The following is a 27539-nucleotide window of genomic DNA, read 5'->3' on the forward strand; positions in this document are numbered from 1 at the left end:
GGCAAGGCCTTCTGAAAATAATACAGCCAAACAAACTCAATTTCGACCTCACTACTTACTACTCGTACAGTTGTACTTGTACTTCCAGCTTCCGGACTTTCATCTTGGTTAACTATGTTTCACACAAATGGTATGACATCCATGCACCATTCGCTCTAATTTCCTCTCGATATCTCCACGAGTGCCCTACGCAAGTCGTCCTTCAGGTCCTAACATAGATGTGAATGTTCAACCAGAAGAAAATCAGTAAGCCACGCTGAGACTCACTGCCACTTCTTCTACACCAACGCTTAGGCGTACGAGAAGGGGATTTTCCTTCGGATCCGCCTGGATGCGCTGCTCTGCCAAAGACTCAACACCACCGAGACTGGTTGCCGACTGAGATACACACAGTCATCAGCGCACTCACTTCCTATTGAAAGTGTCTTACCACAAAATACTCCAGTGAGTGCGGCAGTTTCTCCGCATACTCCTTTTTTGAAAGCTTTCATTCGAATGAGAACAGAATTGTGCATCGTGCGCGTGTTTACGCACCAAGATCGAGAAACAGGCATTGAATCCACCTTCCATTTGTGCCGCAGGATTGAAACCATTGGCATCAGTCTCCTGAAGGCTAGAGTGCCAAACTTTGGTGACCACCCCACCGGGAATGCCATCGTATTCCTGACCCTGTGGAACAATGGCTCTGCTAAGCCATTGTGCGATTTCCGTGCCGCTTGCCGATTGCCTTGGGATGCGCAGATGCATCGTTCGAAGGGATCGTAATAAAAGCCAAGATTCCAGAGACCCCATCATATTCCCCATGTACACGCGGTCGTGCCAGAGCTGACAAATTAATGGGCCTCAGTTGGTTTGGGCATTCTATAACAGATACCTGCATACGTTCAGCCTCAGTCCTGACAATGATAATTCCACAGAGCAAATCTGAGTGGCCTCCGAAGTACTTGGTTCCTGTGGCGGGTCAAGATGGTATCATGTCGCGCTCGGGATGAAGGTCACTGTACCGCTGTGAAATATGCAATCTGCCCCCCATTTGAATGGGTATTGAAGAGGCGGAGGACCAAAGGTCGAATCTACCAAGAGTTTCCCTCCGACAGCATGAATCTCAGGGACAGCGCATGAGCACCCCCGCTGATAATCTGTGTCATTTTAAAACATACCTTGTCCGCGTAATATTTTATGTCTCTGGCAGGGATCTGGATCATGTTTTTTTCAAACCAAAACAACTCGAAGCTTACCTCGATTCGCCTGTAGGGTTCAAGGGGCTCTCAAGCCAGCAGAGATCTCCCTCTTGGAATTCATCCTCTAGACTGATGATCGGGGTATCATCAGACTTCCCTTTCATGTAAGTGGATATGGTGCCGTGACAGCCCATGTATCCCCCGGAAATCGCGATGCGTTTGGGTTTGAAGTGGACAAGAGCCTGTCAGACATGGTCACTTTGGTCAACCACTTCCATGCTGCATCAACCTGTTACGCCAACTCACAGAAAATGCAGCAGCCAATCCCGATGCATAGGTGATCGCATGTCCTTGCTACAAAAATAAGTCATGTTCCAATCACTTCTGAAATAAGGCCTACATTAATCTTGCTCAAGATCTGTTCCACCCTCGAAGTGACATTTTGCGAATAGCGGGAGTAGATATGTTGGTCGGAATTCAGCGTTCCAAACCCCTCAAGATCACGGTGAGGCACAGCCCTGAACGCTACATAGACGATGATTCAACTACTGTCCTGGCAAGTAGCGGAGAACTCACTCGTGGTGACAGAGATAGAAGGAGCCACTTCACTTCCTGGTCCGTGATCACCATGGACAAGTTGTGTACCGCTGAGTTGGCTTGAGGGGCTCTGGGGACTCATGCTATGTATCTAGTAGTAGCACACGAGTAATGAGATGTATATCTGGCGATAAGATGATTGCATTTATACGGTATATGAAAGTGACTCACTCTGAGTCTAAGACAGGCTTAGTACTAGTAGGTCAAGTGCTACTCCGACAGGATCGTGCTGCCCGGCGGGCCGGAGGATGGTTTACGATCTCTTGGTGAGTTTTGGAGATGAAGGATACATTACTCATATGTTATTGTATGTGGAGCTAGTGCTACTTAGCACTATGCTGTGTTGGTTTACACACATGAGATCTTACTGCGCTGTGATTGCGCTGTGATTACAATTTTCCCGACGAGCTGTTTCGACTCCTGGCATAATCCGCCACACGGTACATCAACCCTACCCAATCCTGCACCCCATTCTTCCCGATGTCTCTCAACCACTCCCTTGGATCCCCCGACTTTTCCAAATCTCCCCATCCTGACTTCAATTCCACCTTCAAATCGTATAATTCTTTCTCCCATTCTGTGACTTTGATGAGGGGGGTCCCAGACCCCGTGCACTGCGCAAATTGATACAACTCGTCTCGATAATTCCATTGATCATCCCTGTCGAATCGGAACCAGGCTTTGGCGATCTCTAGAGGTGTTGAAGCACCAGCGCGTCTGATTTTGTCGACGCGGGAAATGACATCGACTGCTTCTGCGATAGGATCTAGAGATGAAGGATCGGCAAACGCTCGCACAATCGCATGCGCTTGAGCCTCCAGGAGTGGAAACGGCACGACCCTTATGATGAGGCCCATGAAGGCGATGGACGAGATAGGATATTGAGTTTGGAGCGGAAATAAATGCTTTGCAAGGGGAAATACGTGGTACGTTGAGTTGAAAAGCTCGCCGCGAGGTAGTGGAGGGGAGTCCGGTGGTGAGCCCTTGTTGATCATGGATGTTCCCTCCAAGAAGGGGAAATGCATCTGGAATCCGGTTGCCAGAATGCAATGGTCGATATCTTCCGTAGTGCCATCGTCAAAAACTACTTGTCCGTTAGCCTTGAATTCGACAGGCCGACCTCTCCGAACGAGGTTTCCAGCATCGTTCGTCACTGCGCCGGGGACCGTGACAGCATGAACAACCACCGAGGAAACTGTACACATCTCAGCAGCGATGTCCTGACCGCTGGGTCCGCCTCCAACAACAAGTATTTTGTCCCCCAGAAAACTAGGTTTTCTATACCAAGCAGAGTGAGAGGCTTTACTATGCTTCACCCAATCTGCCAACCCAGGAACTTCTGGTATACGGGGTAAATGGTAATGTCCATTTGCGACGATCAGATGGTCATATGAAAAGTGTCCGCCATCCGAAAGGGTTACTTCCCACTGGGTTGACTCCCACCGTGCATCTAATACCGTGGTGTCGAACCTGATGAGGGACATAAGATTGAAGTGTGCAGCATACGACTCGAGATACGTTTGCACCACATGTGCTGGTGGAAACAACGGAGTCTCTGGCGGAAAGGAGTAGCTGGTATATGCCATTATAGGATGAGGCAAATTCGTGGTTAAAGAATCGTAGAGAGGCGTTATGGGAGCATTGTAGGCATCGACAATAGGCGGGGCAGGCAGCCTGGACAGGACAATGCCTCAGTAATAAATAACTTTTTTTGGAGTGAGAACTCACCATATTCCCCCAATATTTTTTCGAGTCTCATACGCGATGACGGACCATTTCCCTGACTTGAAGTAGGCTGAATCTGATATGACTTTAAGAGCAGCAAGACCTCCCGCTCCCGCTCCTATGACACAGATCCGCTTCTCACATTGCGGATTATGTCGCAGTAAGTGCAGGGGAACACCTTAAATAGAAGCCATTGAGCACAGGACGAAATTGTGGGCTGTAAAGCACAGTACTTGGCAGTATTTCCATGGACAGGTCACTTGGAGAGATCAGAACGTGCCTGACAATCAGAGTGAACGCAATCCGTGATGAACCTTCAATGGGAACAAAGATAAAAAAGAACGCAGGAACGTACCGCACGACTCCTTCCAATAAACGTGTCTAAAGCCACGCTGCAGCGCGACACGCAACTGGGAGCAATAAGTAGATTAACCGTCGGAGAACCTGCGCCGCGGAGCCACTGCTTAGAGAGGAACTTGAAGGATTAGAGACTCTGATATAGTATTGACCATTGATCACGTTCGGCCAGTGGCCTCGGTGAGGCAGTGCGAGAGTTTTCTCATCGGATCATCGACGTGTGTACACAACTTCAATTCAATGTCAGGTGGACTAATCTGTACTCTCAACTTGAGGGACCCACTGAATATTTCCAGTCGGACGTGATGTAAATGAATCATTGATGGTTCCTCAACCGCCTTCTGGACGACGTAGGTATATCCTGATAGATCGTCTGGGATGCTTAGAATGTGTAGGGATATGATTCATAGAATATTAGTAGTACAAAAGGCGAGAAGTTAACAAGCATCACGTAGTACGCTGGTCGGAAGTACTTCGGCAGAGTCGGCCCAGATACAAGCCAATAACTCTAATCACGCTCATTTTTCTAACCAGGAGGAGTGAAGGGCATGTGATGTGTCAGAGGAGCATGGCGATGGAAGAGGCAGCTTGATCAAAGAAAATCGATGCAAAACTGACCGAGCTCATACCCAACAACATTCTAGGCGCAGGACAAATTGGCGGCGCTAGAGCGGCACACGACCGATGGTTTGGACCAATCCATGACAAAAGGCAAGCAGAAAGAGACTAAAGGCTCAAGAAGAAACACAGGGCCGGACGACCTCTTGGAAGCTGGAGCAAGAATATTAACCAAGGACAGTACCCATTGCGTGCTCACTTTCAAACCGCATACATCATTGACTGTACAGAATGTGACATACGTTTTCATTTCTTCCAAGGCAGCCCTCGGACGTACATGTAATTTATGGAGATCTGCCATCGTTGCAGCGTCACGACCAGCAAGGCCAGGGAGCTGAGAAGTCAGATCCGCAATGTGAACACTGCCAGTTGAGATTCTGATGTTCTCACTACAGACACATGGTTGTTGCTTTATTTCGGTATATTCTCCCGGGCTTGCTGCCGGATTCTTCGTCTAAACATAGTCAGCTAGTGTATCAAGTGTCTTGTGATAACTTACTCGTAGGCAACCTTGTCGTTTCTTTGGGAGAGATAAACCGTGGTATTCTCACGCAATAGACGGAAGTGAAAAAGAAAACGTACTTGAACATGGTGTAGGCGTCGCTTTGCGCCGGATCGTTTACATTCGGGTCATCCAAAAGATCTTGAATGCCCAGGAGAATCTGAATGCAAGGATATCAGATTGATATTATAGATATTAATACTTCACGAACTTGTTTAATGGTGATTGCTGGTTTCCATGACTTTTCTTCGTCAAGGATGGAAAGACAGACGGTTCCTGACGGGTATACGTTCGGATGAAACAGGGGGGGCGTGAATTTACCTGTACGCCATACACTCATATTTAAGTGAATGCATGGTGTGGTTGTACGTACATTTCGGCGGTTTCGATGGATAATCTACACAGTACGATTAGTCAGTGGCGGCAACCTAGAAATACAAAAGATATATCACCTTCAGGGAAGGTCATCGTAAGCTTGAAAAGGCCACCTTCCCAAGGTGTCTGCAGGCGTAGTAATGAGTAAGTGGCGCGCACGGTTTGCCAGTATTGTGACTTACTCCGGCCTTTCCAGGAATACCCACTTCCCACTCCATGAGGTTCATGGAACCATCTGCAGCTTTCACTGGCTTCGCGTAAAATCCCTGAAATATTTTAGTTGAGCAAGCCGCACAAGATAACGAGTCCAAATGAAAGCGCGCTTCATTCAGACGCATACAAGTCACAGCCACTGGGGGGACTTACGAAGGGATGGTCCTTTCTCCATTGCTTGCGCTCCTCAGCAAGACGGGGTCTACAGATTCCAGACATGGTAGGCGAGAATTAGAGTATGGACAATCGTCAACGGGACAATGTTATGAGTCACAATAAACAGCTTCCCAAAGGAACACCTTGGAAAGAGTCGTGCTTGAAAGGGATTCGGGCGTGATCTGCTTAGTCATCCACACGCTGTTCAACTTGAACCTAGCTAGTAGCCTTATGACCATTGATCACGTTCGGTTCCAAGGACGAACCCTTCCACAGCCTTCCGCTATGTAATGTTAACCCTTGATCTAGGCAGAAAATAACGACCCTGCGCACGCCGTGACGGCGCTTCTGACGGTCACAAATATCTCAAAAACGGTTGATGACAACCTTTGAAGATGGATTATTTTGTGAAATGGCCGATCACGATAAGATGCTGAAAGTTCAATCGGCACGTGGAATCAGCGATGTGCACAGAGACTGGGCGTGATCCACCCCCTGGCAGGCCTCGACACACGCAGAAGCAAATTGGATTGTTATTGAAAGACATTCGCGGAGACCGCAAAGAGGCATGCATAAACTTATGGGGCACAATTATGATACATCTCTGATGAGTTTTTCAATAGTCTTAAAGCATGGCTCCTAAAAGAAGGTGGCACCCTGGGAGGATAAATGGTCTAAACCTTTTAAACCGTCGTAACCCTATCACTCATGTGACCCAGATCGAAGTACAAAATCATTTCTCTCAATGTGTTGACGATTCTCATGTTCCCAAAGTCTACGCCACTGTGCACCCAGCTGATGGATATAATGCGCTTCCTGCATGGAAGGTGTCACATCTATTCCCCTAGGTGGAAGTCCCTAGCTTGGGCCTAGAATGAATCTCCGGTTTAACTCTGCATTTCTCTGACGAATCAAAGGCGAAGCACTCCACCACGATGACGGCAATTGATGATTTGGTGTCATCAACATTGACAGCATCATGGAAGCGCCCGCGGATGCAGCAGTAGAGTTTCACGACCATTTTCCGAGACTTCTCACTCCTTTCGACCGTTGGCGGAGAAGATTCGGACAATGATCGTGTGATCCTTTCCAGGGATCATCCGAGAGATTACACTCCATCCGACGCGGGGCTCACAGCGATCATCGCTCATGCAGTCATTGAATCAGTATAGTGTTGTGCCTATTTGCGATGACACAAAGCTGATCTGCTGGGTATTCTCGTCGCGAGATGTATTAGACAGTTGAAGACGAATGATTGAGCTCCGGGCCTTCGATGAGCTCGGCAGTGAGCCGTGGACCTCGAGGTTCTGATATTCTCACACACGTCAAGCTCTTCACGTTTCAGCGCTCAGCCGCGAATAGCATTAATATTTGCAATGGGACTGGTACCTTGAACAGCGTGGTGGAGGTGGATGGGGTCGCCGACAGACGGTGAGAGCATACTAGTCAATGGATCATGGATAGTTGCCACCCAAGTATGCAACACTCACGATGTTCTTGCACTTACTGTATTGACAGACTCTTCCCGGCATGTTGGAGACTATACCACCCAGTTGTCTCAAAAGGAAAGTCATCTGTATCTAGACGGGGTTCACTTACTTTTGGGGCAAGGTCCGCGGAACAAGTACCCTCCTGGGCTTAGCCACGCACGCAGAAGTAAACCTCTCTCATTTGAGCAGTATATACATCCTTGTTTGGTAGTAATCTGCCACTAGTACTATCATGATTGATTCCATAAGTGGCAGGTGGCAGGCCAGAGTCTGATTAGTCAGCGAGATGCTGTTTAAGCTAAAGTTAACAAAGGGCACGCGTTAATGATAATCAGCACCATATAATCATGCAGCGCGTATTCCATGCTTTCTCCCCAGTACTTAAACATTCCCCACCCTACACAGATTAGCACTGAACTCCCCCTTGTCTTCTTGACAAGTTCGCTATCCTTGTTCGGCATTACGCCCTGCCCTGAGTCCTATCCCGAGGAGGCCCTGTCCCCCGGCGGTCTACGGCCCTGCGACACCCTTGTCCATGACGTCCCAAAAGCCACTTCACTTGCGTGAGTTGGCACTGCTGGCCACGTTCGCCTTTGCTGACGTACTCTATGTTGCAGACTTAATGAAGAGACCCAAATATGAAGATGCCCGAGGCTCCGAATCCCTAGCAGAAGCTCAGGACATGAAGCCTGCCAGGCCGAGGGCCAGGAAAGGAGGGCTTTCCCTTTTACCTACCATTAGCTTAGATGTTCTTTTCGAAGTAAGCCTCACTTCCTGCGCGTATACGTGTAGCTCAATCATGATTCATCGCGACAGATTTTCGGGTTCCTGAAACCGCTTGACCTCCTCAGTCTAGCTCGTACCTCCAAACCATTTCGGAATTTACTCATGCGAAAATCGAACGCCTTCATTTGGAGAGCCTCGCGGTCTCTTGTCCCGAACCTGCCCGACTGTCCTGCAGATTTAAGTGAGCCACAGTATGCTTGCCTTGCATTTGATCCACACTGTCACGTGGGTCATCTTCCATCATCTCCGTAAAGGAATCCTACAACATGAAACGTACAGAATTGTCGCGGAATTGGTTTCAACGTCATCTGGCAATTTCGAGTAAAATATTGTGGGCCGTGTCTGAGAATTCACACAAAGTGCGAGGTTCTGTTGCACGTTCTTACTCTAAATGACAACTCTTTTTCAGTATGGAAGCAGCATATTCGAAACCTCTCCTCACTCGACTCTGTCCAAACATTGAACTTCTCCCAACATATACATTCCGGGACTTGCGCTTACGTACGAGTACCCCATCTTTGGTGCATCGGCCCGGTTTACATTGATAACGGATAGGGTTCACGGATATGATCCAAACCTCGCAGTACGAGGCTCTCAGACTTCGGCTCAACGGCTCAAACTGCGATGAGCAAGCACTTGTCGTCGAAGAAACAAAGAAGGCCGTGCGTGCTATTCGCGAGGTGTGCCATATTTTATTCGCGGGTTTCATAATTGTAAAATGATGTGACCTTCAAGCACGCTGATGCATGCAAAGCATGGCTCTCTGAAGTCAACAGGGCCCGATCTGACGAGTTACACCAGATACGAGAGGGGCGAAAACGAGTGTAAGATCGACCGTAAGCCGATATCTATGCCTACTGACATCCAGTTCTAGTATCAGGGAGTGGTTGGAAACAGAAGGGTGGAAACCTGAGATTGATTATCATACTTGGTGGAAAATATCCAAACATCGTGCCATCAAAGATTCACGACCTCTTACTGCTCGAAGTTGGTGTAATGAATTTTTTTTGGAAGCTGTGTAAATGATTTGATCTCACACAGTTTGGAGCCGCGTCCGCCCAATTCTGACGGCATATATGTCGGAAATGCGAACCATCCACATGGAAGAAACACTCTATAATTCTCGACGCAGGATTCTTCTCCAGGCATGGATCGATTTCTTGGGTGAACCTGCATCATTTCCGAACACTGATGTTGACGTACTACCTCATGTCGCTGATGTTGCACGGTTCAAACCTTTCGATGACATCATCAAATTACCTGCCCACGTCGTAGTAGAGCGTGATACCTTTTTACCGGCTTTTGTTGCTCTTCCTAACCTTGTGAGGAACTGGCGGAGACAGGTCGATCAACAGCTCGCTGCCATCATCACGAATGGATATCCAAAGGATTACGCGCCAGCTGGAGACATCCGCCAACTTGCAACCAGCGTCTTTGTCTGCAACGCATGCGAACAGCTCTTCTTCTGGATCGATGCTGTTGCGCACAACTGCAGTCTTGATTTTCCAAGGGGTTCAAGCAAAGAAAGGAATGATTCTTTTAAGGAACAAGTGGCCCGCATCGCGTATTATTCGCTCGGTTCTTCTCCATGGTCTCCGAAATTCAGGTCCTCCACGGTACTCGCCATTCATGTCATTCGCAGTTGCTGTCAGGATCCTCGGACCGCTACGCTTGCACATATGGACAACACAAGTGCCCCGTTTTACTGCTTCGCATGCCATCCCGATGGCAAGACTGTCATGCATTGGAGGAAGGGTGTATGTTCCTTGTTTCTTGATCCCACTTTTGGTATCTGAAGCCTTTGCAGCTGGAACACAACCATTTACACAACAATCGAGATAAAGCTTCTGAAGTTGGCAAGACACGACTGCAATCGCAGCTCCTATCTGGGAGACCGCCAAGAACATATAGGTGCCTTCTATGTCGACGAAGTGTAGGCGCTGGCAGGCTTCTGCGAAGCATGACTTGCCACATCGAGGAACAGTAAGTGATACATATTTGTCTCATGATCGGGTTGGTGGCGAACATTCATATCCACAGGCATGGCATAGGCATTTTAAGTGTCCAAGAAGGAGTTCATTATGTGAAGGAGATAGATTCTATCCCAGATCCTGTTACACTGTCATGGGACAGCGGACCTGTTGTGACGACCTGGTCTGAGCAAGATCCTTACTTGTGATGTGTGCTATGTACTATTCCGGGTTACAGCAGATGCCCACATCATATGTCCAAATTACCGAAATACATACTATGTAACAGTGACAATCTGACCCCTCCCATCTTTGAGTATGACCAACTCACACTCGATTTTGTCCCCAGTATCAAGACAGATGACCTCGGTAGGATCTATGGATGAAGTCTTTATTTGGCGTTTCTCAAAGAACGAGCGGCCAAGCACGACGTCAAAGTGCGGCTCCTCGGATAAGAAGACGGGGACAGAAACGGTCTTTGACTTGCTAGCTCGTAGGTGATTCGAACTTTGTGTATTGGAAGCACCGTTGGTTTGGGTGTTATCAGTGAAATCTGCAGCTGTCTTCAAGGTGATGGGCCATTTGCCAAGGTTGACGAGGCCACTATAGCCATAGTGCCCTGGTGCTGCGTCTGCTGGAATAAACCCATGCCTCAACGCAAACTTGCGTGAGATGTAGACATGGCGGTAACCGTTCTTTAAGAGCATGCGGACTACAAAGATCTTGAATTTCAGTATGCATGCAAGACCAAGTAAGCGCCTGCCTACCATTGTCGACTGGACCGATGGTGCCTAAAACAGTACGTACACCGTTTTCGCTATGGAATCTCTCAAAATCTTTTCTGTGCTTTGCCACCCCTGAGATCTCTTCGGCGTCTGGTGAATTAGGATGAATTGCCCTAGACTTGTGTGACTTGGCGCTCCGCGCCGACCGAGGACGCGGGGAAGTTACACGTGCAGAGTCGAATAGGTAAAAGGATGGGTTGCAGTATGCGGGTGGTTCTGGGAGTTGGGCTGTGGGATCGTGGACGTGAAGCGTTGGTGTTATGTCGCTTGTAGACTGTTCGGATGTAGAGGGTGTTTTCTGCCTCCATACAAAGATGGTGTAGTCACTTTCTGTATCAGGCATTTCAACAAGGGAAGGGTGGATGCAGAGATAATAATACCATCATCCATATTCCACACGGCGTCATTCCAATTGTACTTGATCCAACCAGGACCAACGCGCTTTCCATGGAAGCCCGTGTTAGGCTTCCTTGAAAGCTTGTCATACAGTTGCTGTATAGTATCAGCTTTGACTGAGAGATGATGGATCTGATCAGCTTCATCATGACATTATTGATTAGAATGCTTACGGGAGTGGATGAGCGCGAAAGAAGATGTGGGCGTGTGGATATTGAATACAGGAGGAGAGACAGACATAATGGGACGTTAATAGAACCAGTCAATATGGAAGGATATGACGACGATGGGCGCCCTGCGCCAAGGATCCTAGCTAGGTATGTGGTGGTGCAGTACCAAGCATCATGGTATGTATCCTCCACATTTTCTCACGACTGTATGTCTTCCGATTGCCGATGGAGTTCTCGGTGCGAGTCGTTGAGCAGATGAAAAAAATCTGTGTCCTGGTGTGCCGATGAGAAATCTTCGGTCCAATGTTGGTCCAACGTTAACGTTGAACGTGTAGAGAGCATGTCAGTGGTGAAGCAAAAACAGGTTTGCAAGCTTCGGCCGACTCATTGCACCGCCACAGTAATCCCGTTTTGGTTGAACGGGGCACTTTCTCTTCAATTGTATACAACAGCGGCCTACCCTCTTGCTGGCCAGACGCCAGAAGGAAGACGCTAATGTCTTTCCTACCACGTCTTTTCAAGCCCCCAGCGGCGAATTGTAGAGCATATTCATCTTTTTTCTCGTCTAAACCAGGCGGTGGTCGATACTTCAATTCCGCAAAACCTCCCAAGCCTGTCGTTTCTTCTGGCAGAGCAAAGGTTGATAATGGCAACACTAGTGTCGCATCCAGCGACGGAACAAGCAGTAGCAGCTCTGGTAATGGGAATGCGAACGGCAAGATGAAGGTCGCAGGTGCAGATGAAAATCCATCAATTCCAACTTCGAATGCAGTCGATGCAGCACGAAATACACCTTCCATGCCATTCACATCGCCTTCCGCATTTTCAAGCCAATTCCACAACCAAGTCCATCCCACAATATCGTCACAGGATTTCAATCTCCACCAATTTTTCTCGTTGCACCGACCGCTTCTGCTCTTATCTCAGCCGCCATCCACCATCTTTGAGTCCGCGCCGCAAGACGCGCCTCTTTTTCACTCGCCAGAAGAGATGCCAAAGATTCAGTTGCAGTCGGGGCAATTTCCTACCCTCGATGAGCCGCCAGAATCTTCGTTCGAGACCGATGCTGATGCCGCGAGGCAGCTCGGACATGCATTGGTCATGAATCGCGTGGGTGGAATAGTGTCCTGGCAAGACACTTTAGCAAAGCTCGGTTTGGGTGGGGAGAGTGCAGAAGGCAGTGCAATTAATGCGAAAGAGTCTGCACAGGAGTGGGTCACTATCTACGCTGATAGCACAAAGCGTAAGAAGCGAAAGAAGATGAAGAAGCACAAGTATGTTTCATATTCCAATGTGAAGGGCGATAAACTGACTAGCCCCTCAGGTTGAAGAAGCGCCGCAGAGTCAGTCATCGCTCTGAATACTAACTTCCTTGCTAATATACCTTTGTCTTCACAGCTCACTCGCATGCAACGTCAGAATGCAAAGTAGACGATCTGAACATTTGGCCACCTGGCACGCCGTGATGTAGCCGTATTAATTTCTCAGATACATATTTTACATTCTTCTTGCACCCCTCACCCAATCATCACTTTCATGTTCAATCGTACGCCAGACGATATTTGATTTTTTGTGTGACTGAGGATAGATTCAACGGATGTGTTTCCAAACCCGAACAGCGCCCCTTCTCTGGCCCTCTCCTTCCCACTCGAACCCACCCTTCCATACCTCTTCGTAACCTTTGTTCCTGATGAGGTCCAACACGCCCGGCTCCCGTAGAAGCGCACCAAACAGTACTATATATTGTGGCCACTCATGCTGCCAGCCTAAATCCCAAGACCGTGAACTTTGTTCGACAACCTTAATTGTTTCCACGAATGTAACGTTTGGTATTGAAGAAGCGAACGGCGAAGGGAGGTACGAAGGATCCACACGCGATGGGAAATGAGTTCGCATATATTCTAAGGGCGCTTCGAAAAAGATGTCTGTCTGGTCCTTGTAGTCACTGGGATTTTGGAGCCTGAATGCAAATATCAACCCCCAGCAAAAAAATTACGGCAGTGATGATCATTTACCCCAGTGGTGGCTCACACCCAAGAGCCCACATTCTCCCGGGAGCTGCGAGTTCGGGCCGGTGAAGGTAGGCTTGCCACGGGGTAGAATGGCAGGGTGTCAAGAACCCCACGGACGCCAGGTCATCGGAAGGCAAGCTCCGCAAATACGACATGACTTTGATTTGTCCTACGCAATGGAAGAATACCACGTACACCGAGGCTGGGACGGCCAATAAGAGAATACAGAGGTCTCGAGTGCGAATCGGAAGTGAGAAAGTTCCGACAACATTGGCTACCGAATCCTTTCCCCTTTTGCGAGGAACTTTGACCTCGGCTTTCGCGCTGCGATGATACAGTTCCACGAGGGACCTTGACGCGAAGATGTGTAACATCGGCAGTAGTGGGTGGAGAAAACGCCATTCCTTATGTCCAACAAATGAGAATACCGTCAATGTCCAGAAGACACACCCCAACATTGTCTTCAATTTTTTCTCGTCGTTCTTCACTGCGAGGTGCATGCCATGCAGCACGAATGGCAAGGAGGTAGAGCAAAGGATCGGGAGGGCCTGAGACAGGTAATAATGCCAAGGGTTCGAGCCGTAAAACAAAGATATGGGCGACGCATTGACTCGCAGAAAGTTAAAGAGACTCAGCGTAGGCCTGCCATAAAAGGCTGAATCAAGCGCAAAGACTGCAAGAGTAGTCACAGCTCTGCGAAAATTTTGAGTTGCTGCTTACTTCAAGCAAAATGATCGAATACAACTAACCCAATGACACAGCAATCGCGAACGAACATGAAACCCTGACTCGGGCGGAATCCAAGACGCAGGAAGAGAAGGCCAAACATGTAGACCCAAATGATAGCATTGGTGGGTCTGATTGCGCACGCCAGCGCAGCAAACACAATGCACATGCGCATTCTAGTCCTGTTCCTTACGTATGAGGTGTCTTCACAAAATAACAGCCAGCATGGGTGACTGACGACTGCACCTGCATGGACTGTGTAAAGTCCCAAGGGTAGTAGCTTAGTGCAGCTGTTGTTAATGACGTCTCAAGGGAATTCGACATGGATCGTGAAAGTGATAACGAGTGGAACGGTGATATCAGAGAAACAAAGTACTACAGGAAATTGGCTTCAGCCGTCAATTACGCTCGAATTTGAGAAATCTCACCGCAGTTGGCGCAAACGCATCATTGAGAACTTGTTTTGTAATTTCACGGATCCCTATATCTGTGATGGCAGCCAACAAACCATGGACAATGCGCGGGCCCGCTATCTAACTCGTCGAATGAAGTAGAAGAATGGCGAAATGAGTACAGAGCTCACTAGCAATTCAGGGTATCTTGCATCAAGGCCCAGTGTTTTGACAAGCCAAAAGGGTGGTATGTTCAACGCAGGGTAGATGATGCTTCGAAGGGGTGCTGGACTAACCCATTCCCATGTGAGGTGTCCATATCCAAAAACGTAGTGATGGGCGGGTTCTAACACCTGAAAGTACTCATCCGGTTGAAAGAATCCTTGAGTGCTAAGAGCAATTGCGACACGAAGAACTAATGCCAGCAATGTCATGGGCGCTGGTCATGGACGCGACGAAACACGTCAAGTCGAGGAATTGCTTATTATGTAACGACCCCTGTATACTCGTTTATCTACAATACCAAATTCTTTCACCAATGAGCTTGCGATGTCCTTACTTTATGTGATACCTGAGTTACGTCTAGTAAAATTATTCATCGTACATCCTCTCTGCTTTGAACCTAGATATCTTTCCCTCCGGGACCCTGGCGACAGTGTCTACCGCGCTTCTAACAGAACCTCCATTTAATTCCGTCACGGTCGAGCGCATAACAGCTGGGGGGCGTTGTGGACGGCCCGTATTATTGTCAGATAAAGGCTGCTGTTTGCGCGGAAAAGAAGGCGAGTCCACGATCATAGAAGGGAAAGAGGGTGATTCAACGACCGTCGGAAGGATTGGCAATGGCGGCACATCTTCAACAACTCTTTGGTGTGGAGGGTTGGGTTTGAATTGTCGGCGCTCGATGACTTCCGAGACAGCTGGTTTAGGAGATGACACTTCTCCCACTGGCAATGGAGTGGGTGTTTTGGCAGGTTGATCTGAGGCAAGACCGCATCGCGCCATCTTGAACTTTGACGTTTTCGGGGCAGCTGGAACTAATGGCGCCGTAGCAGGCTCTTCGGCAGCTCTCGATGATACCGGGCCTTCAGAATTTTGTGTAGGTTGAGGGACGAAGCCAGGACCAGCATTATGGATGCGTCCATTGCTCAGAAGTTCTAAGACCTCTCGGACAGCCTCATCCTCACTCCCACTTTCCCCCTCCTCGCCGCCAACAAGATGATCGTTTTCAACTTTTCCCAACCGGATAGCTTCTTGCAAGGACTTTTGTCGAGAGGCCGGGATGACTGTTGGACCAAGCGAAGTAGAGGTAGACCTATCATACGCTGTAGCCATCCGATCAGCCCTGAAGCGCGACACGCTGGGTTTCGGGCGCTGATCTGGGGGAATTTCCTGTAATCGACTTGTTGAAATTGTGGAGCTGGATAAGAAGAGAAATACTGACTCCTTGGTTCCATTCTTCGTCATTATGCGTGTGCGAAGTCATCGCTTGAGCAGCCTCTGCACCAATAGCATGACGCTTCTTATAATACTCCAGGGCCACTTCTCGGTGGTGCTGAGCAGAATCCCAATCATATTCCTCTTCGAGGAGGCCCTCATCTGATTCGTCGTCGTCGTCACTGCTCGAAGTGTAGGACTCGTTTGGAATATTTCCAGCTTCATCGTGTGTCTCAGACGTCGTAGAAAGAGGTTCATCATCCGAATCACCTTCAGGCTGTATTTCCGATGGCTGGTACGAAGCTGGATGCCGCTCCACCACGTTCATTTTCATGGGATGATGCTCTGTATTTGCTCTGGTCCGAAGTGGAACTCGATCGCTGGATCGCAGTCTGGCAGGTGAGATGTCTCCCCAATTAATGGATGATCCTGCAGTTTGACTCTCCCCTGTAGCAGATGATTCATCCGGCGAACTAGGATTAGCAAAAGTGACGGTCTTCTTGGGTTTGGAGGATTCGGATTTGGGGGATTCCTTTTCAATCAGATCTTTTAGCTCTCGCTCCTCCTTTTCCCTAGCTTCTGCAAGGTTTCTCAGCAAGGCTTTGCCCATTTTCTTCTGCATCTCTTTCGCTGCTCTTAACCGCTCCATTTCTGCTTTCGCAGCCTCCTTACGTTTGCGTATATCCTCCATCCGCTTCTCCTTTTCTTCTTCTTCGTCTCTTTCCAATTGTAATCGTTCCTCTTCTTCAAGCTTGGCCAAAATGTCATCTCGTTTGCGACGACGTTGTTCCCTCTCCGAGGCAGAGAGAGATGATTCTGGTATGAGATCCGGTTCGTGAAACGGGGCCGCTGGAGAGTGAACATCAGTGGTATCCATAGCAGGTTCAGTGATGTCTATGATCGGGAGACCCTCATCGTTAAGAAGCTTTGAATACAGATCAAGAATTCAATACGTATATTAGACACAAGGTTCGAAGACGCACTTCACCCTTCTCATTCCGTTGCAAGCCTTCACCGTCACTTGCGCCTCCGAGGATCTCATCTATTTTGTTAGCGAGATTTTGGAGTTGGGAAGGCGCTAGCTTTGAAGACAGACTCGCGTCCGGTCCTTTGGGTGATAGCGAATTGAGCAGGGCCTGCAGTGCTGAAAAGCTCTCCTTCTGAGCGCATCAGAGTTATTGAAGATGTAATTACCCTCAGTATGGCTGTCGTTCATGTCCTTGGTGTGACCCGACATTTGTTCGGTCCGGGTTATGAGGTCAAGGGCTAACCTAAGATAATTTGCTCGATCAGTGGACCACTGAGGTCATGTGACTTGCACTTCTCGCAAAGATCTATTTGCACGACAAATCTCGACACCCTCGATTCTTCAAGCTTGCCTCGTGCTGGACCAATTTTATTTCCTCATCCTCCATTAGCAAACATGGTCGTCGCACACTTAGAGCAGAACACATCTGCCACCAAAAACCGCCGAAGCATGAGTAAGAAGAAAGCACGCACGGCTGCCAATACCACACAAGTTGACGGCGACGAGGAGATGTCTTCGGGGGTTGTTCTCCCTTTGAACCCAAATCACACTGCTGAAGATGACGATTTAATGATCGAAGTTGACCCTACTCCCGCCCTAGAGGCAAGCTCAGCGCCCTCTTTTCCGGCTTTGCCTGCATCTGCGACACAATCTACTCTGAAATCAGAGACAAGGCGAATTCCGATACCTCCGCATCGCATGACACCCATAAAAAAGGACTGGATAAATATTTTCAGTCCTCTCACCGAGATCCTTGGACTACAAGTCCGAATGAATGTTCAAAGGCGGTGTTTAGAAATTAGAGTGCGCATTCATCTGCCTCAGGCGTCCCTGGGGATTCTATACTTACCGAATCGCTGCAGACATCAAAAGCAACCACAGAAATCGGTGCACTGCAGAAAGGAGCTGATTTTGTGAAGGCATATACTCTTGGATTTGACGTTAACGCGAGTGTTGACTTCCAATATCTTTTTGCATTTCTAAGTTATTGGTTTACAGGATGCGATAGCACTTCTACGAATGGACGATCTTTACCTTGACTCATTCGAGATTAAAGACGTAAAAACACTTCATGGTGATCATCTTAGCAGAGCAATCGGTCGGTATACAAGCACGTATCATGTATTGCTTCGCTTAAAATCATTTCAGGACGGATAGCGGGACAGGATGGCAAAACTAAGTTCACAATCGAGAACACTAGCCGGACTCGTATTGTGCTCGCCGACACGTAAATATCGGTTCTCTTATTTCATCTTGACAGCATAATTGACGCCTTGGGTACGCAGGAAAATTCACATCATGGGTTCCTTCCAAAACATCAAAATTGCGCGCGATGCAATTGTCTCCTTAATCTTGGGCTCACCGCCCGGCAAAGTGTATGCCGGACTTAGGACTGTCAGCAGTCGTATGAAGCAGCGGGCCCTGTAACCTTTTTTTTGTGTATAAACGGATTCATATCTGAATGATCTTTGTTTTCCATCCTTCTCCAATATCATCATAGGAAGTGCGATACAACGAGGTGTACAAATCTATTGCTGGCAATACAATACAGATAAACTTTTAGCTAAATAGATAACAGGATGAGAAGCCAATATGGTCCAACAACAGTGGAAGCCAGGATATCATGTAAATTAGTCTGCGTTGTCGGCATACTTCCCCTTTTTCTTTCCCTTCGGCTTCTTCGATACATCGTGTTGGTCCACCGCAGTCATTTTCAGCAAACTGTCAATAGATATTTCAGTGATGCGAATAAAAGGGAAAAAGGGAATGCACTTGTCCCAGGCAGCTTGGTCCACAGGAGGCCCATCACCATTTCCTACCATCACCTGGAATCCGACGCTAGGAACACCGTCCACGACAACGTATATCCAACCTGGTCCTGGTGGGTACACGGCTGGCCTAGGTGGACCAGTAATCTGTAACGAATATCCATCACTGGAGAGTGAAGAGCTCAGATACACCAGACGGCTGTTCGCGTGAACAGCATGGGTTACAAAGCCAAGATCCATCAGTGCAACTAAGGTGCATGGTCATGAGGTTGGTGGCCTGAACTGAGCGGTAGCAAACGCACCTTTGATGTTTTGGGCTTGATTCGTGGAAGACGAGAGTTTGACATTCAGAATGAGGTTCTGTCCATACAGGAGAGCCTTTGGGGGGTTGTGCACGACTGGCCTGTTCCTTTTCATGTATGGGGGACTGAGCCATTCAACTCTATACTCCGTCCCATACTTCACCTCGCTCCGATCCAAGTTCGGGTTGCTCCCAGCTACCATGATATCGCCATTAGGTGTCAGTGTCGCGACCGAGTGGTACATCCTCGGAATTGTACTACTTCTCATTCCCTCGGAGGAAAAGCGTTGCCCAGCTGGGGCGGAGGGATCATACAAAACTGGCGTGAGGACCGGATGGTCTGCGTTCGACTGCCCAACCTGATCGACAACATTGCCATAGCCTGAGATTCCAGTTCCCGCGCCATTGACGATCAGAACCTCGCCAGTCGGGAGCAAGACTGCATCTGGCATGTGACGCGCCTCGGGCATCTGTTCGACCACCCACCCTGCAGCAATTCCTTGGTCTGTAAGCAGCAGGCGCGAGCACTGGGAAGACGCTGGATCTTGAGAAGATATCTCGTAACCTGGTTTCTTGTCGTCAATCGAGGAACCTCCACACAACAGGATCACTGCAGTGTAGCCATCTTCAGGAGACAAAGGAAGGAGGAGGCCAGCGCCTGCCATAGGATACGTAACTCGGCATTCGTTAGGGATTCGCGGAAGGTTCTGTTCCTGATTCGTCCGCCAGTCATATATTATCGCGTCTTGGTTAGCGGCCATGAAGATCCTGTCGTCTGGAAGTGAGAATACGATAGGGAAAAGGTTGGCATTGAGGGTGCGGACGAGGAAAGGTAGATGTATGGGCAGGCCAATCGAGTTGTGGATGGACTTTGGGGGCCAGTATTCGATAGTAGGGTTATTCACCGTCTCGTTGTTCATCCACCCGCCCTTCTTTGATCCGCCAACGATCATCGCGCTTCCGTCTGAGATTCGAATGACTGTATTATACCAGCGTGGACTAGCCATGCGGATGCGGGAGTGATTCTCATAGATTTTGCAATGAGCGGCGGAGGCTGATGGACAAGGCTCGAAGATCCGAACTGCCTGCAAGCCATCCAGGTCTCCGAAGTCTGCGGAAGACGTGTGCCCGCCGACCACAGGGTTACCCCCAACGTTGATCAGAGTTCCGTTGCTTAGAAAGGTCCCGCCGGCACAAAATGAGTTGGATTCGACTTTGAGGGGCCTAACAGCATGCGTCCGGAGGTTGTACAAGGCAGCCCATGCAGGGTGGCCCTCAATCGACACGGGATTATGTTCAACTTTGTCGATAATAAGAGCGTGAGTATCGGAGATCACAGTAAGCTGCATGGCAGATACGCCGGTTACGCCCTTTTGTTCCAGTGTCCATTGTGCCTGCGAAGCGAAAGACTGTCCTGGCCGGGTTGCTGGGCTCGCCAGGTCCTGAAGGGTCAGAGGAAGGGTCGCATGACCTTCTGTGACAACAAAGGCATCTATGTCGATAACCGGGCTCTCAACTTGTCCTTTTCCAAGGTTTCTAACCTTGATGGTGTGTTTCCCGTACGGCAGGTTAAAAGTCCAGAAGATCCGCTGCTGTTTGCGCGACACGTTGCTCCAGGTATCGATCTCCTGCACTTTTTTCCCATCGATGAACACCGCGGCGATTCCATGACTCCTGTCCAGACCACCAAACCACTCGATACCAGTGCCCATGAACGTCATCCGGGCGGCAGCTCCTTTCTCATCGGTCCAGCGCAGGGTTGTCGCGACGTACATGTTATTGAAGGAGTCAAACCAGGAGCCAGTAAAGTGAATGAGCGGAGATGATGAATCGTAGCTTTTTGCTCCTGGCGGGACGTAATAGGGCCGGAATGGACCTGGTGTGTCTGTCCCTGCAGGAGTCTGGCCGTTCCATGCGGACTCCTTGCCCCAGGCGAATGCCCAAAGCACCGGAAGCAAAAGTTGTGCACGAATAATCATACAAGAAGACAAAGGGTGTGATTTAGCAAATGTAAAGAATGTCAAGCGGTCAACAGCGTTCTCGGGTTCTTGATGAGATTGATGTGATGAACAGGTGTGACGCGACGCGACGCGCTCACGTGACGTTGAAAAATAATCCTAGTAAGTTATGTAGTGAACACTATCCTACGTCCTTGTTGGGGTTGCTACTTGAACAATCTATACTATGCATGATATGTCACAATGGAGATAATTGATCAGCGTTCCGATAACTGTATGTTGTGCGATGAGGCGTGCGATAAGGGCAAAGGAGCAGTGAGAAAGCAAAAGCATTCACGAAAGATCATTGATGAGTCCGCTGAGTCCCCAAAAGCCACAGTCCACTATAGCACTCCATCATTGTAGGCCCAAGGTTGCTTGACCTTGCCTTTCCCCTTCCCAATCATCTCTGGCTCGGACTCAGGGATACCGAACCCTCGAAGTAGTTCACCCGCGGAAACAGGTGCCTCCCACACACGTATCGTGTTATCGTCCGAACACGATGCAAACATGCGCTTGTTCCGGGGATTCCAGGCCACCGAATTCACGCTTCCCTCGCCGTGGCCTTCCAGTACCTCTAAAAGTGCACCCGTGTCACGATGCCAAACATAGACATTGCGATCTGGAAATGTTTTATGAGTACGAACTAACAAGACGCTATGAAAGCCAGCATACCTTCACTCCCACTGATGACGAAGTTGCCATCGATGCCACCAAAGCAACTACGGATGACATGGTGGCCTTGTCGTTGCCCAGTGAACTTGCGAGCAAGCCGGAACTCTTCCAAGTCCCACAGATGAATTTCCTTTGATGCATGGTCAGTGACATGGTCGCACTTGATACAAGAAAGAGGGTAGTCACATCTGGAGCATGGTTGATTAATGCATACCGAGAATCCTCGGAAATCTTCACGCTTGTGAGTTCACCCTCCATGTGAACAGATCTGTGTGCAAAGATCGATGAATAAAGACACTGAAACAAACATGCTTGGACTTGCAATTCAACCTGTCCAGTCTTGAGATCATATATGATCATCCGGTTCTCTGACGAACGTGGCACCATCGGATTACTGTTGCCATTGGATACAATAGGTGGCGATGCGTCCCGGACGTGGCCACGAGACAGTGTCCCCAGCGTTGGTGGAGGGGTGTATCCCATCCCAACAGCGACCAGGCGTCTCATGTCAGGAGTCACTGCAGCGTCAGTGACACGTATGGCTATATCATTCCATGATTCCCGTAATTCGCCCTCCATATCCTATTAAAGGCGAGGTGAGGTGTGATAGCATAGCTAACAATAAGCGTACCCATAATACGATCTTGCGATCAAGGCTGCCTGACATAAACCCTGAGCCGTCAGGTAGCCATACTAAGGCAGATACCGTCTCAGCATGATTCTCGAGTGTCTTCATCAGAACTCCAGTCTACAGCTCATGAGTGCCCCAAAAACTAGACACACGAAAATAAAACTAACCTTTGTATCCCATAGCAAAATGAGGTGATCCGCGGACGTAGACAAAATAGAGTCGTCTAATGACCAAGCCAAACAACCAACAGAATATGGGTGATCGCGCAAGATGAATTCCGCTATACAATCACGGGATGATGGTTCTGCCTCGAGCTGCGGGGTCAAAGATTAGCATGTTAGATGTTGCGGATCGGTGTAACTAACCCCGATGCGCCAGATAATAGCAGTCTTGTCTTTACTTGCGCTTGCAAGATGGGTACCATCGTGACTCCAGGCTACGTTCCACACTTCGTCTGAATGGACTTCGAGGATGGTGGTCGTTATTCGAGGGAAGGACTCCTTGTTGCACGTGTGGTCACTAAATAGTGAGAATGAAGATGGTTCCACAGGTGAGTTGTGGTAGAGGCAACGATGTCGCTGATATTCTCGCGACTGTGTGAGAAGGGTAGAAAAGCGGCGCTGGGGAATCATGATCGAAGAAGGTATATAATCTGCGTGGCAAGACGTCAATGGCTGAACAAAACATTTAGGAGTACAAAGAGATATTTCCATCAGGATCTCATACTAACGTTGTAGATCATCAAGAAGTTGTCGCCGTGATGTTCCTGACGCTCCATCCCAAGAAGCACGTCGACGCAGGTCCTCTGGATCTGAACACATCATCAAGCTGGGTAAGAGTTATCATGAATGTACCATGTGAAGATATGACAAAGAGCACACCTAGATAATACGTGGAGTTCCTCCTGTTCTGAAGACGTGCTGTACGGTGCTAAATCGTTCCGCAGTACCTGCAATGCGGCGGTGGTTTTCCGCGCCTCCAGTAGTTCAAGATATTTTTGCTTCCCAATGAGGAACCGTGTATCCTAAAAATAGAACCATCAGCGACTGAGCAAGTCCGTCATACAGGATAATAAGTATACCAGAAGAGCGTCCGTATCAGTCACTCCAAGTTGAACGAGCAAAGGTTCTGCATCAGCCCAAGCACCGCGCAGAATATGTTGCCGAAATTCCGACACCTCAGGTGCTTCTAACGAGTACCCCGACTCCGCCTCGAGAGTGGCAGCAGATTCTCTGAAGGGAACGTGATAAGGGAAGAGCATGTGAGTCAAAAATGCCGCTTACATATACCCGACGTCTCTAAGACTTTGGATAACTAATCTCACGAACTCTTCTCGATCAAGATATGGGTCGTCGTAGATGGTGGTGCCTGGCAATGACACTCGCGTGACGGACGAATTATGCTTGGCAAGGCCATTCCCCATTGATAGAGACCCGTTTGGAGTAGTGCCATTTGACACTGGGGTAGAGAAGCCATTCTCCTTATTTATTCCATTGGAATGACCAGCCTTGTCGAAGGTGACGCAAGACGGGCCAGCCTCTGGTATGGAATCATATGAAGAGGACAGATTGGAGTTATTATCGGATTCAGGAATTCGCATGGCGTTGAGAGGCGAATTAGTGACGCGAAGACTGTGATTGACAGTAAGGGAGTTTGAAGTGGAGTCCAGAGTGTTTAGACTATCGATTCTTTGTCGTTTGCGAGGCCTTGAGACCTCAGTATCTGGATATAAACAGAATGTATAGTTAGTAGACATGATCTAGACATTTTGAAACCAAAAGAAGCCGCACCTGTTGATGCAGCAGATTGCACGTCACCCACAGATTCTTCGAGCTGTGACCAGTGTCTGGCAGACGGTATCGAAGTGGTTGTATGGGCTTGTACAGCAACTGCCCTTGATTGTGTGGAAGTAGACCGGCTGTGACTCTCAATTGTTGCAGATTCCAGGCTTGGGGACAGCCCTAGGCGTGTAGGACAATTGTCCTCTGCAGTATTCAGCTGAGTAAGTGGATCAATGATGGCAAGTTGATGGTTCTGTGACTAGCTATGTCATGCAGCACTATAGTAGTGCAATTGGGAAACTAGAATATTTGTAGGAATTTCTGGATGATTTGGCAGTAACTGGTAAAGGAGGAATACCAGACGAAGACAAAGCTTAAGCTTTGATGGGTTGCTGAAGGGGACTGAGAGGGTCTGCACAGTCAGTCAGTAAGTTCCCGAAATGGAAGTCCGCCGTCGCGTGTCGAGATTCGCACCCTTTCCACAGCTTGCCATCGGCACAAGACCCACTCTGCAAACAATTATTTCTAGTAACTTTTTTTGTTCTTGCATGTGTCAAGCTCATGTTTGCTTGCTGAGGGAATGAGTTTTTGGCTTATCTTAAGTTAACTTGCGAATTACCATGAAACACGTTACATTGCCGTGTGGAGGGGGTCGGAACAGATACTTTGATAACGGCCCTTGCGGCGGCGTCACTAGAGTCACTGGGCTATCGTCACCGTCCATGCCGGAATTCTTGCCATGCCCAGAGCGAATATAGAGCAATGTTTGGTACTTAATAATGATTCCCCTCGTTCTGATGCTAACGACTAGTAAAGACAGAATGGTGAAAGTCGATGCTAAATGGTACGATGAATGCTAGTTTTAAATGTGACGACCACGAATAAGTAATGAATGGTGATGCGAAGACGAAGAATGCGTGCTGTTTCCGTAAGTTTTCTGCGACTACTACTAAGAAGTTCTGTCGTGTACTTTGATGATGCTAGATATGTTACGTATGGTCGATATAGAAGGGCAATTGCAGAGCCGGTGCGGTTTTTTTGGTGCAATGTGACGAGAAAACGATGTTGAAGCGATAGAGTTGAGTCGATCATGGTCGTAGGCAGGGCCGAGGAGGTCGTTTACTCGGGTCGTTGCTTTTGTCACGCCTGAGGTGCAAAAATATATGGGCGTGGTATGGATATCGAGAAATGAGAAGTTCCGGTTAAAGAGGACTGGCACCAACACCACGCTGGCGCTCTCGCACCCGCTCTCGCAAGCCACTCCTGCCATTCCCATAGCCAGGTGCATCGCGCGAACTTGGTCCTCCAAGTTCGTTGCGCTTGAAGCGGCCCCTGCGTTCGTGTGTCTCATCGGAATTAACAAAGGGTGTTTCCTCGAATTGCTGTATTGAAGATATCATCTTTGGAAGTGGCGATGAGTTGCGTCGTACGCTTGGACGACCCCGAGGCAACGGAGCACAGGTCCAATCAAAGACTTTTTCAACACTGCTGTAGCTATCCTGGCGTTCGCGGGGGCCGGGAACCAGGGTCTGCTGGCGTGCACGAGAACGGGAGTTGGAGCGACTCGTGTCAGGCTCACGTCGCCGCCCGCGAGGCGTCGCTTCCAGAGCATGGCGAATGCCAGAGACTGCTAGCAATGATGCTAATTTTGGTGTGGGGGGAGAAGCACGATTGACTGTGTTTCCTGAACTAGTGGAAAGTGGCGGCGAACTGTGTTGGGGAGAGCTGACCTGCAAAAGAGAAAAATATGCAGGAAGACTGGCACGGTTGCGGGTCTTTTTAAATCTGGAGGTAACAGTGAGCCTGTTGTGCTCCCGCTCCTGTTCCGAAGATTTTTCGTGAAAGGGAACGTCGCTCATAGAGTCTGCATCATCCTCAGCAGAGTAATGAGCTTGTCCAAGACCCGAGCTAGATGTAGAAGAGGTTCGACGGTGAAGAAGGGGAATGGTTGAGCGGTTATTGGTAGCCGATGGCTGGCGAGTGTAGCTAAGTCCTGAGGGCTTACACGGATGTAAGAAGCCTTGGGACCGTGCGAAGCCGTCGCCGGATACACCTGATTCTAAACCATCTCCTTCATAGGAAGCTTCGTCGTCAATGCCGACAGAAGCATAGCCTTCCTCTTCTGCATCAGTGAAGACGGACCACGAAGCCGAGGACGTGGACGAAGACGAGACAGAGTACCGGCCTCGCTTCTGAAAATTACTGCTGAGTGCGGTTCCTAATGCAGACGGCATGAGTGCTGGAACTTCGCCACCGGGGGCAAAACCGATGTATGGAGAAGAAAGGGCACTGCTGGCAGAAGAAATAGACGGAGAATTGTACATGTCCGAATTTTCGCATTCATCACTGCAATAAGCACGACTATATTTTACGAAGTCAGAAGGGGCTGTCTGGGCAAAGGGGAATGCATACCCATCATCGCGGAGGTGTTTCGAGCATGTGAGGCAGATCTCCTCGAACATGAGGCTTAGTTGGGCAACAAAGGGTACCAAGCGGTAAAGGACTAAGCTTGTTTAGTGGAGACGACAGGATTAGAGCACGCTGTTTAAAACGACGTCGGAGGGCGATGATGGGACGTAGTATGAGAAAAAGGTAAAGGAACAGAACGGCCTTAAATACGGGGAGGCGGTACGAGGAATAGAATATTTCAGAAATAATAAATTCTATTTAGATGACTCAATTCAGACAAGAACCGGAAATTCAGCTTGAGTCAAAGCGTGTGATCTCACCGAAGAGGGAACCACGTCACATTCGCACATTAGATCTCCCTGCTCCTTCTTTCATTTGTCAGCACTCGAACCTTCTCCACCCAATTGTTCTAAACCATGACCAGTTCAATTCCATCCATCCATGTTAACGTTTTCGCCCACCAAACGTGCCAAGGCAGACGTGAAATTTTTGTTGTCGCACGTTCGATTGCGCCACTTTAGCTTGTCATGCACGAGTGACGAATCCCGACACCATCGCGCGTGCTTGAAATGCGTATTTATCAATTAAGCCGAAATTTGGGGGTTGACTCAAGGTTGACCGGTATTTTTCTCGCTAGAGAACAGCATGTTTACTACCTGTAGAGGTGTGATTGTGACAAGATGTGAAAAGTGATCACTGAGTGAGTGGCCTGGCATTTCACAGAACGCGCCAAGAGGTCCCCTCAGAAGTGTCCGTGCTAATCGATTCACTGCAGTTAGACATAATGTCTGTGAGTGACGCTACCACGGGTAAGATTCATCGATTCCTCGTTCGCACGTAAAGGATGACCCAATAATGACAAGCATCGCACAGCTTCTAGAGCGTGCATCATTGACCGGTCGTACAGTCACGACCTTAAGGGTGCCGATGAGGACCAGACCAGTCGACCGTAGGTCGCTTATTCAATTCGTAATGCGTTCCGTCACGATAACCGATCTTGAAGCTTGAAGATTCACCCCCCTTTCCACCTCAGTCTGGAACTGTCTCCCAGCTGACCGATA

At 48.7% G+C, this 27539-nt stretch overlaps 12 protein-coding genes across 12 annotated transcripts; 3 read left to right on the top strand and 9 right to left on the bottom strand.

Moving 5' to 3' along the window:
- Positions 1–21: 21 nt before the first annotated feature.
- DEU56DRAFT_764692 (Cys/Met metabolism PLP-dependent enzyme-domain-containing protein) lies at positions 22–2064 on the bottom strand. Its single transcript, XM_041350934.1, has 12 exons — positions 1950–2064; positions 1758–1902; positions 1582–1706; positions 1488–1535; positions 1239–1423; positions 1161–1185; positions 1005–1104; positions 875–951; positions 535–825; positions 431–484; positions 268–378; positions 22–209 (listed from the first exon to the last, which is right to left on the bottom strand). Exons 2-12 carry the CDS (start codon positions 1858–1860, stop codon positions 156–158), a joined length of 1173 nt encoding a protein of 390 aa, XP_041215898.1. The 5' UTR covers positions 1861–1902; positions 1950–2064; the 3' UTR covers positions 22–155.
- Positions 2065–2167: 103 nt separating this feature from the next.
- DEU56DRAFT_867459 (uncharacterized protein) lies at positions 2168–3752 on the bottom strand (the record flags this gene model as incomplete). The annotated part of the gene is made up of 3 exons (XM_041355427.1): positions 2168–3452; positions 3507–3681; positions 3737–3752. The coding sequence occupies 3 exons, from the start codon at positions 3750–3752 to the stop codon at positions 2168–2170; spliced, it is 1476 nt and encodes a 491-aa protein (XP_041215899.1).
- Positions 3753–4624: 872 nt separating this feature from the next.
- On the bottom strand, positions 4625–5901 carry DEU56DRAFT_764703 (ubiquitin-conjugating enzyme/RWD-like protein). The gene is made up of 8 exons (XM_041350935.1): positions 5722–5901; positions 5538–5621; positions 5433–5481; positions 5354–5377; positions 5192–5301; positions 5061–5140; positions 4978–4998; positions 4625–4932 (listed from the first exon to the last, which is right to left on the bottom strand). Exons 1-8 carry the CDS (start codon positions 5785–5787, stop codon positions 4890–4892), a joined length of 477 nt encoding a protein of 158 aa, XP_041215900.1. The 5' UTR covers positions 5788–5901; the 3' UTR covers positions 4625–4889.
- A 1552-nt stretch (positions 5902–7453) lies between these two features.
- Positions 7454–10376, top strand: DEU56DRAFT_21292 (uncharacterized protein). The gene is made up of 11 exons (XM_041345094.1): positions 7454–7775; positions 7832–7974; positions 8031–8225; positions 8280–8359; positions 8410–8501; positions 8556–8680; positions 8736–8824; positions 8875–8987; positions 9042–9757; positions 9808–9983; positions 10041–10376. Exons 2-11 carry the CDS (start codon positions 7837–7839, stop codon positions 10177–10179), a joined length of 1863 nt encoding a protein of 620 aa, XP_041215901.1. The 5' UTR covers positions 7454–7775; positions 7832–7836; the 3' UTR covers positions 10180–10376.
- On the bottom strand, positions 9987–11691 carry DEU56DRAFT_21164 (uncharacterized protein). The gene is made up of 4 exons (XM_041345088.1): positions 11325–11691; positions 11136–11267; positions 10738–11085; positions 9987–10682 (listed from the first exon to the last, which is right to left on the bottom strand). The coding sequence occupies exons 1-4, from the start codon at positions 11389–11391 to the stop codon at positions 10249–10251; spliced, it is 981 nt and encodes a 326-aa protein (XP_041215902.1). The 5' UTR covers positions 11392–11691; the 3' UTR covers positions 9987–10248.
- Position 11692: 1 nt separating this feature from the next.
- On the top strand, positions 11693–12850 carry DEU56DRAFT_21180 (uncharacterized protein). The gene is made up of 2 exons (XM_041345090.1): positions 11693–12595; positions 12646–12850. The coding sequence occupies exons 1-2, from the start codon at positions 11817–11819 to the stop codon at positions 12686–12688; spliced, it is 822 nt and encodes a 273-aa protein (XP_041215903.1). The 5' UTR covers positions 11693–11816; the 3' UTR covers positions 12689–12850.
- Positions 12851–12911: 61 nt separating this feature from the next.
- Positions 12912–14885, bottom strand: DEU56DRAFT_723072 (glycosyltransferase family 22 protein; the record flags this gene model as incomplete). The annotated part of the gene is made up of 6 exons (XM_041347756.1): positions 12912–13281; positions 13337–14026; positions 14083–14247; positions 14298–14434; positions 14488–14592; positions 14643–14885. 6 exons carry the CDS (start codon positions 14883–14885, stop codon positions 12912–12914), a joined length of 1710 nt encoding a protein of 569 aa, XP_041215904.1.
- Positions 14886–14929: 44 nt separating this feature from the next.
- Positions 14930–17153, bottom strand: DEU56DRAFT_21229 (uncharacterized protein). The gene is made up of 4 exons (XM_041345092.1): positions 17083–17153; positions 16872–17032; positions 15896–16813; positions 14930–15843 (listed from the first exon to the last, which is right to left on the bottom strand). The coding sequence occupies exons 1-4, from the start codon at positions 17123–17125 to the stop codon at positions 15043–15045; spliced, it is 1923 nt and encodes a 640-aa protein (XP_041215905.1). The 5' UTR covers positions 17126–17153; the 3' UTR covers positions 14930–15042.
- Positions 17154–17168: 15 nt separating this feature from the next.
- Positions 17169–18484, top strand: DEU56DRAFT_764757 (uncharacterized protein). Its single transcript, XM_041350936.1, has 5 exons — positions 17169–17719; positions 17779–17862; positions 17915–18014; positions 18065–18143; positions 18202–18484. The coding sequence occupies exons 1-5, from the start codon at positions 17312–17314 to the stop codon at positions 18341–18343; spliced, it is 813 nt and encodes a 270-aa protein (XP_041215906.1). The 5' UTR covers positions 17169–17311; the 3' UTR covers positions 18344–18484.
- A 1-nt stretch (position 18485) lies between these two features.
- DEU56DRAFT_875517 (putative copper radical oxidase) lies at positions 18486–21062 on the bottom strand. Its single transcript, XM_041355996.1, has 2 exons — positions 18987–21062; positions 18486–18932 (listed from the first exon to the last, which is right to left on the bottom strand). Exons 1-2 carry the CDS (start codon positions 20962–20964, stop codon positions 18547–18549), a joined length of 2364 nt encoding a protein of 787 aa, XP_041215907.1. The 5' UTR covers positions 20965–21062; the 3' UTR covers positions 18486–18546.
- An 83-nt stretch (positions 21063–21145) lies between these two features.
- DEU56DRAFT_21414 (WD40 repeat-like protein) lies at positions 21146–24162 on the bottom strand. Its single transcript, XM_041345098.1, has 12 exons — positions 24079–24162; positions 23572–24010; positions 23370–23520; positions 23170–23312; positions 23019–23116; positions 22654–22940; positions 22456–22602; positions 22289–22405; positions 21980–22239; positions 21844–21925; positions 21658–21787; positions 21146–21604 (listed from the first exon to the last, which is right to left on the bottom strand). Exons 2-12 carry the CDS (start codon positions 23886–23888, stop codon positions 21327–21329), a joined length of 2010 nt encoding a protein of 669 aa, XP_041215908.1. The 5' UTR covers positions 23889–24010; positions 24079–24162; the 3' UTR covers positions 21146–21326.
- Positions 24163–24824: 662 nt separating this feature from the next.
- Positions 24825–26791, bottom strand: DEU56DRAFT_764765 (uncharacterized protein). The gene is made up of 2 exons (XM_041350937.1): positions 26482–26791; positions 24825–26430 (listed from the first exon to the last, which is right to left on the bottom strand). Exons 1-2 carry the CDS (start codon positions 26529–26531, stop codon positions 25272–25274), a joined length of 1209 nt encoding a protein of 402 aa, XP_041215909.1. The 5' UTR covers positions 26532–26791; the 3' UTR covers positions 24825–25271.
- Positions 26792–27539: the final 748 nt, after the last annotated feature.

Source organism: Suillus clintonianus (assembly GCF_016758775.1).
Source record: "Suillus clintonianus strain FC179 chromosome Unknown DEU56scaffold_1, whole genome shotgun sequence".
Classification (NCBI taxonomy): Eukaryota; Fungi; Basidiomycota; class Agaricomycetes; order Boletales; family Suillaceae; genus Suillus; species Suillus clintonianus.

Bases quoted from the DNA above. Each gene is read 5' to 3' on its own strand.
- DEU56DRAFT_21414 (XM_041345098.1), bottom strand. From the start codon at position 23,888: ATGCGAATTCCTGAATCCGATAATAACTCCAATCTGTCCTCTTCATAT. The intron at 23,521-23,571 runs GTAAGCGGCATT...CGTTCCCTTCAG, and splicing joins CTTAGAGACGTCGGGTATAT to AGAATCTGCTGCCACTCTCG. The intron at 23,313-23,369 runs GTATACTTATTA...TTCTATTTTTAG, and splicing joins CTGATACGGACGCTCTTCTG to GATACACGGTTCCTCATTGG.
- DEU56DRAFT_875517 (XM_041355996.1), bottom strand. From the start codon at position 20,964: ATGATTATTCGTGCACAACTTTTGCTTCCGGTGCTTTGGGCATTCGCC. The intron at 18,933-18,986 runs GTGCGTTTGCTA...CATGCACCTTAG, and splicing joins TCAAGCCCAAAACATCAAAG to TTGCACTGATGGATCTTGGC.
- DEU56DRAFT_764692 (XM_041350934.1), bottom strand. From the start codon at position 1,860: ATGAGTCCCCAGAGCCCCTCAAGCCAACTCAGCGGTACACAACTTGTC. The intron at 1,105-1,160 runs GTATGTTTTAAA...GCTGTCCCTGAG, and splicing joins TAAAATATTACGCGGACAAG to ATTCATGCTGTCGGAGGGAA. The intron at 952-1,004 runs GTACAGTGACCT...GACCCGCCACAG, and splicing joins AGATTGCATATTTCACAGCG to GAACCAAGTACTTCGGAGGC.
- DEU56DRAFT_21229 (XM_041345092.1), bottom strand. From the start codon at position 17,125: ATGTCGGGTCACACCAAGGACATGAACGACAGCCATACTGAGG. The intron at 16,814-16,871 runs GTGCGTCTTCGA...CTGTATTCAAAG, and splicing joins AACGGAATGAGAAGGGTGAA to CTTCTTAACGATGAGGGTCT. The intron at 15,844-15,895 runs GTCAGTATTTCT...AGTCGATTACAG, and splicing joins ACGAAGAATGGAACCAAGGA to GAAATTCCCCCAGATCAGCG.
- DEU56DRAFT_764703 (XM_041350935.1), bottom strand. From the start codon at position 5,787: ATGTCTGGAATCTGTAGACCCCGTCTTGCTGAGGAGCGCAAGCAATGG. The intron at 5,141-5,191 runs GTTCGTGAAGTA...CCTTGCATTCAG, and splicing joins CAGCAATCACCATTAAACAA to ATTCTCCTGGGCATTCAAGA. The intron at 4,999-5,060 runs GTACGTTTTCTT...TCTCTCCCAAAG, and splicing joins GACGCCTACACCATGTTCAA to AAACGACAAGGTTGCCTACG.
- DEU56DRAFT_21164 (XM_041345088.1), bottom strand. From the start codon at position 11,391: ATGTCTGTCTCTCCTCCTGTATTCAATATCCACACGCCCACATCTTCT. The intron at 11,086-11,135 runs GTATTATTATCT...TGCCTGATACAG, and splicing joins CGTGTGGAATATGGATGATG to AAAGTGACTACACCATCTTT. The intron at 10,683-10,737 runs GTAGGCAGGCGC...AGATCTTTGTAG, and splicing joins CATCGGTCCAGTCGACAATG to TCCGCATGCTCTTAAAGAAC.
- DEU56DRAFT_764757 (XM_041350936.1), top strand. From the start codon at position 17,312: ATGGTCGTCGCACACTTAGAGCAGAACACATCTGCCACCAAAAACCGC. The intron at 17,863-17,914 runs GCGAGTGTTGAC...ATTGGTTTACAG, and splicing joins CTCTTGGATTTGACGTTAAC to GATGCGATAGCACTTCTACG. The intron at 18,144-18,201 runs GTAAATATCGGT...TTGGGTACGCAG, and splicing joins CGTATTGTGCTCGCCGACAC to GAAAATTCACATCATGGGTT.
- DEU56DRAFT_21292 (XM_041345094.1), top strand. From the start codon at position 7,837: ATGAAGAGACCCAAATATGAAGATGCCCGAGGCTCCGAATCCCTAGCA. The intron at 7,975-8,030 runs GTAAGCCTCACT...TCATCGCGACAG, and splicing joins GCTTAGATGTTCTTTTCGAA to ATTTTCGGGTTCCTGAAACC. The intron at 9,758-9,807 runs GTATGTTCCTTG...AAGCCTTTGCAG, and splicing joins TCATGCATTGGAGGAAGGGT to CTGGAACACAACCATTTACA.
- DEU56DRAFT_21180 (XM_041345090.1), top strand. From the start codon at position 11,817: ATGTCTTTCCTACCACGTCTTTTCAAGCCCCCAGCGGCGAATTGTAGA. The intron at 12,596-12,645 runs GTATGTTTCATA...CTAGCCCCTCAG, and splicing joins AAGAAGATGAAGAAGCACAA to GTTGAAGAAGCGCCGCAGAG.
- DEU56DRAFT_764765 (XM_041350937.1), bottom strand. From the start codon at position 26,531: ATGTTCGAGGAGATCTGCCTCACATGCTCGAAACACCTCCGCGATGAT. The intron at 26,431-26,481 runs GTATGCATTCCC...CGTAAAATATAG, and splicing joins AAACACCTCCGCGATGATGG to TCGTGCTTATTGCAGTGATG.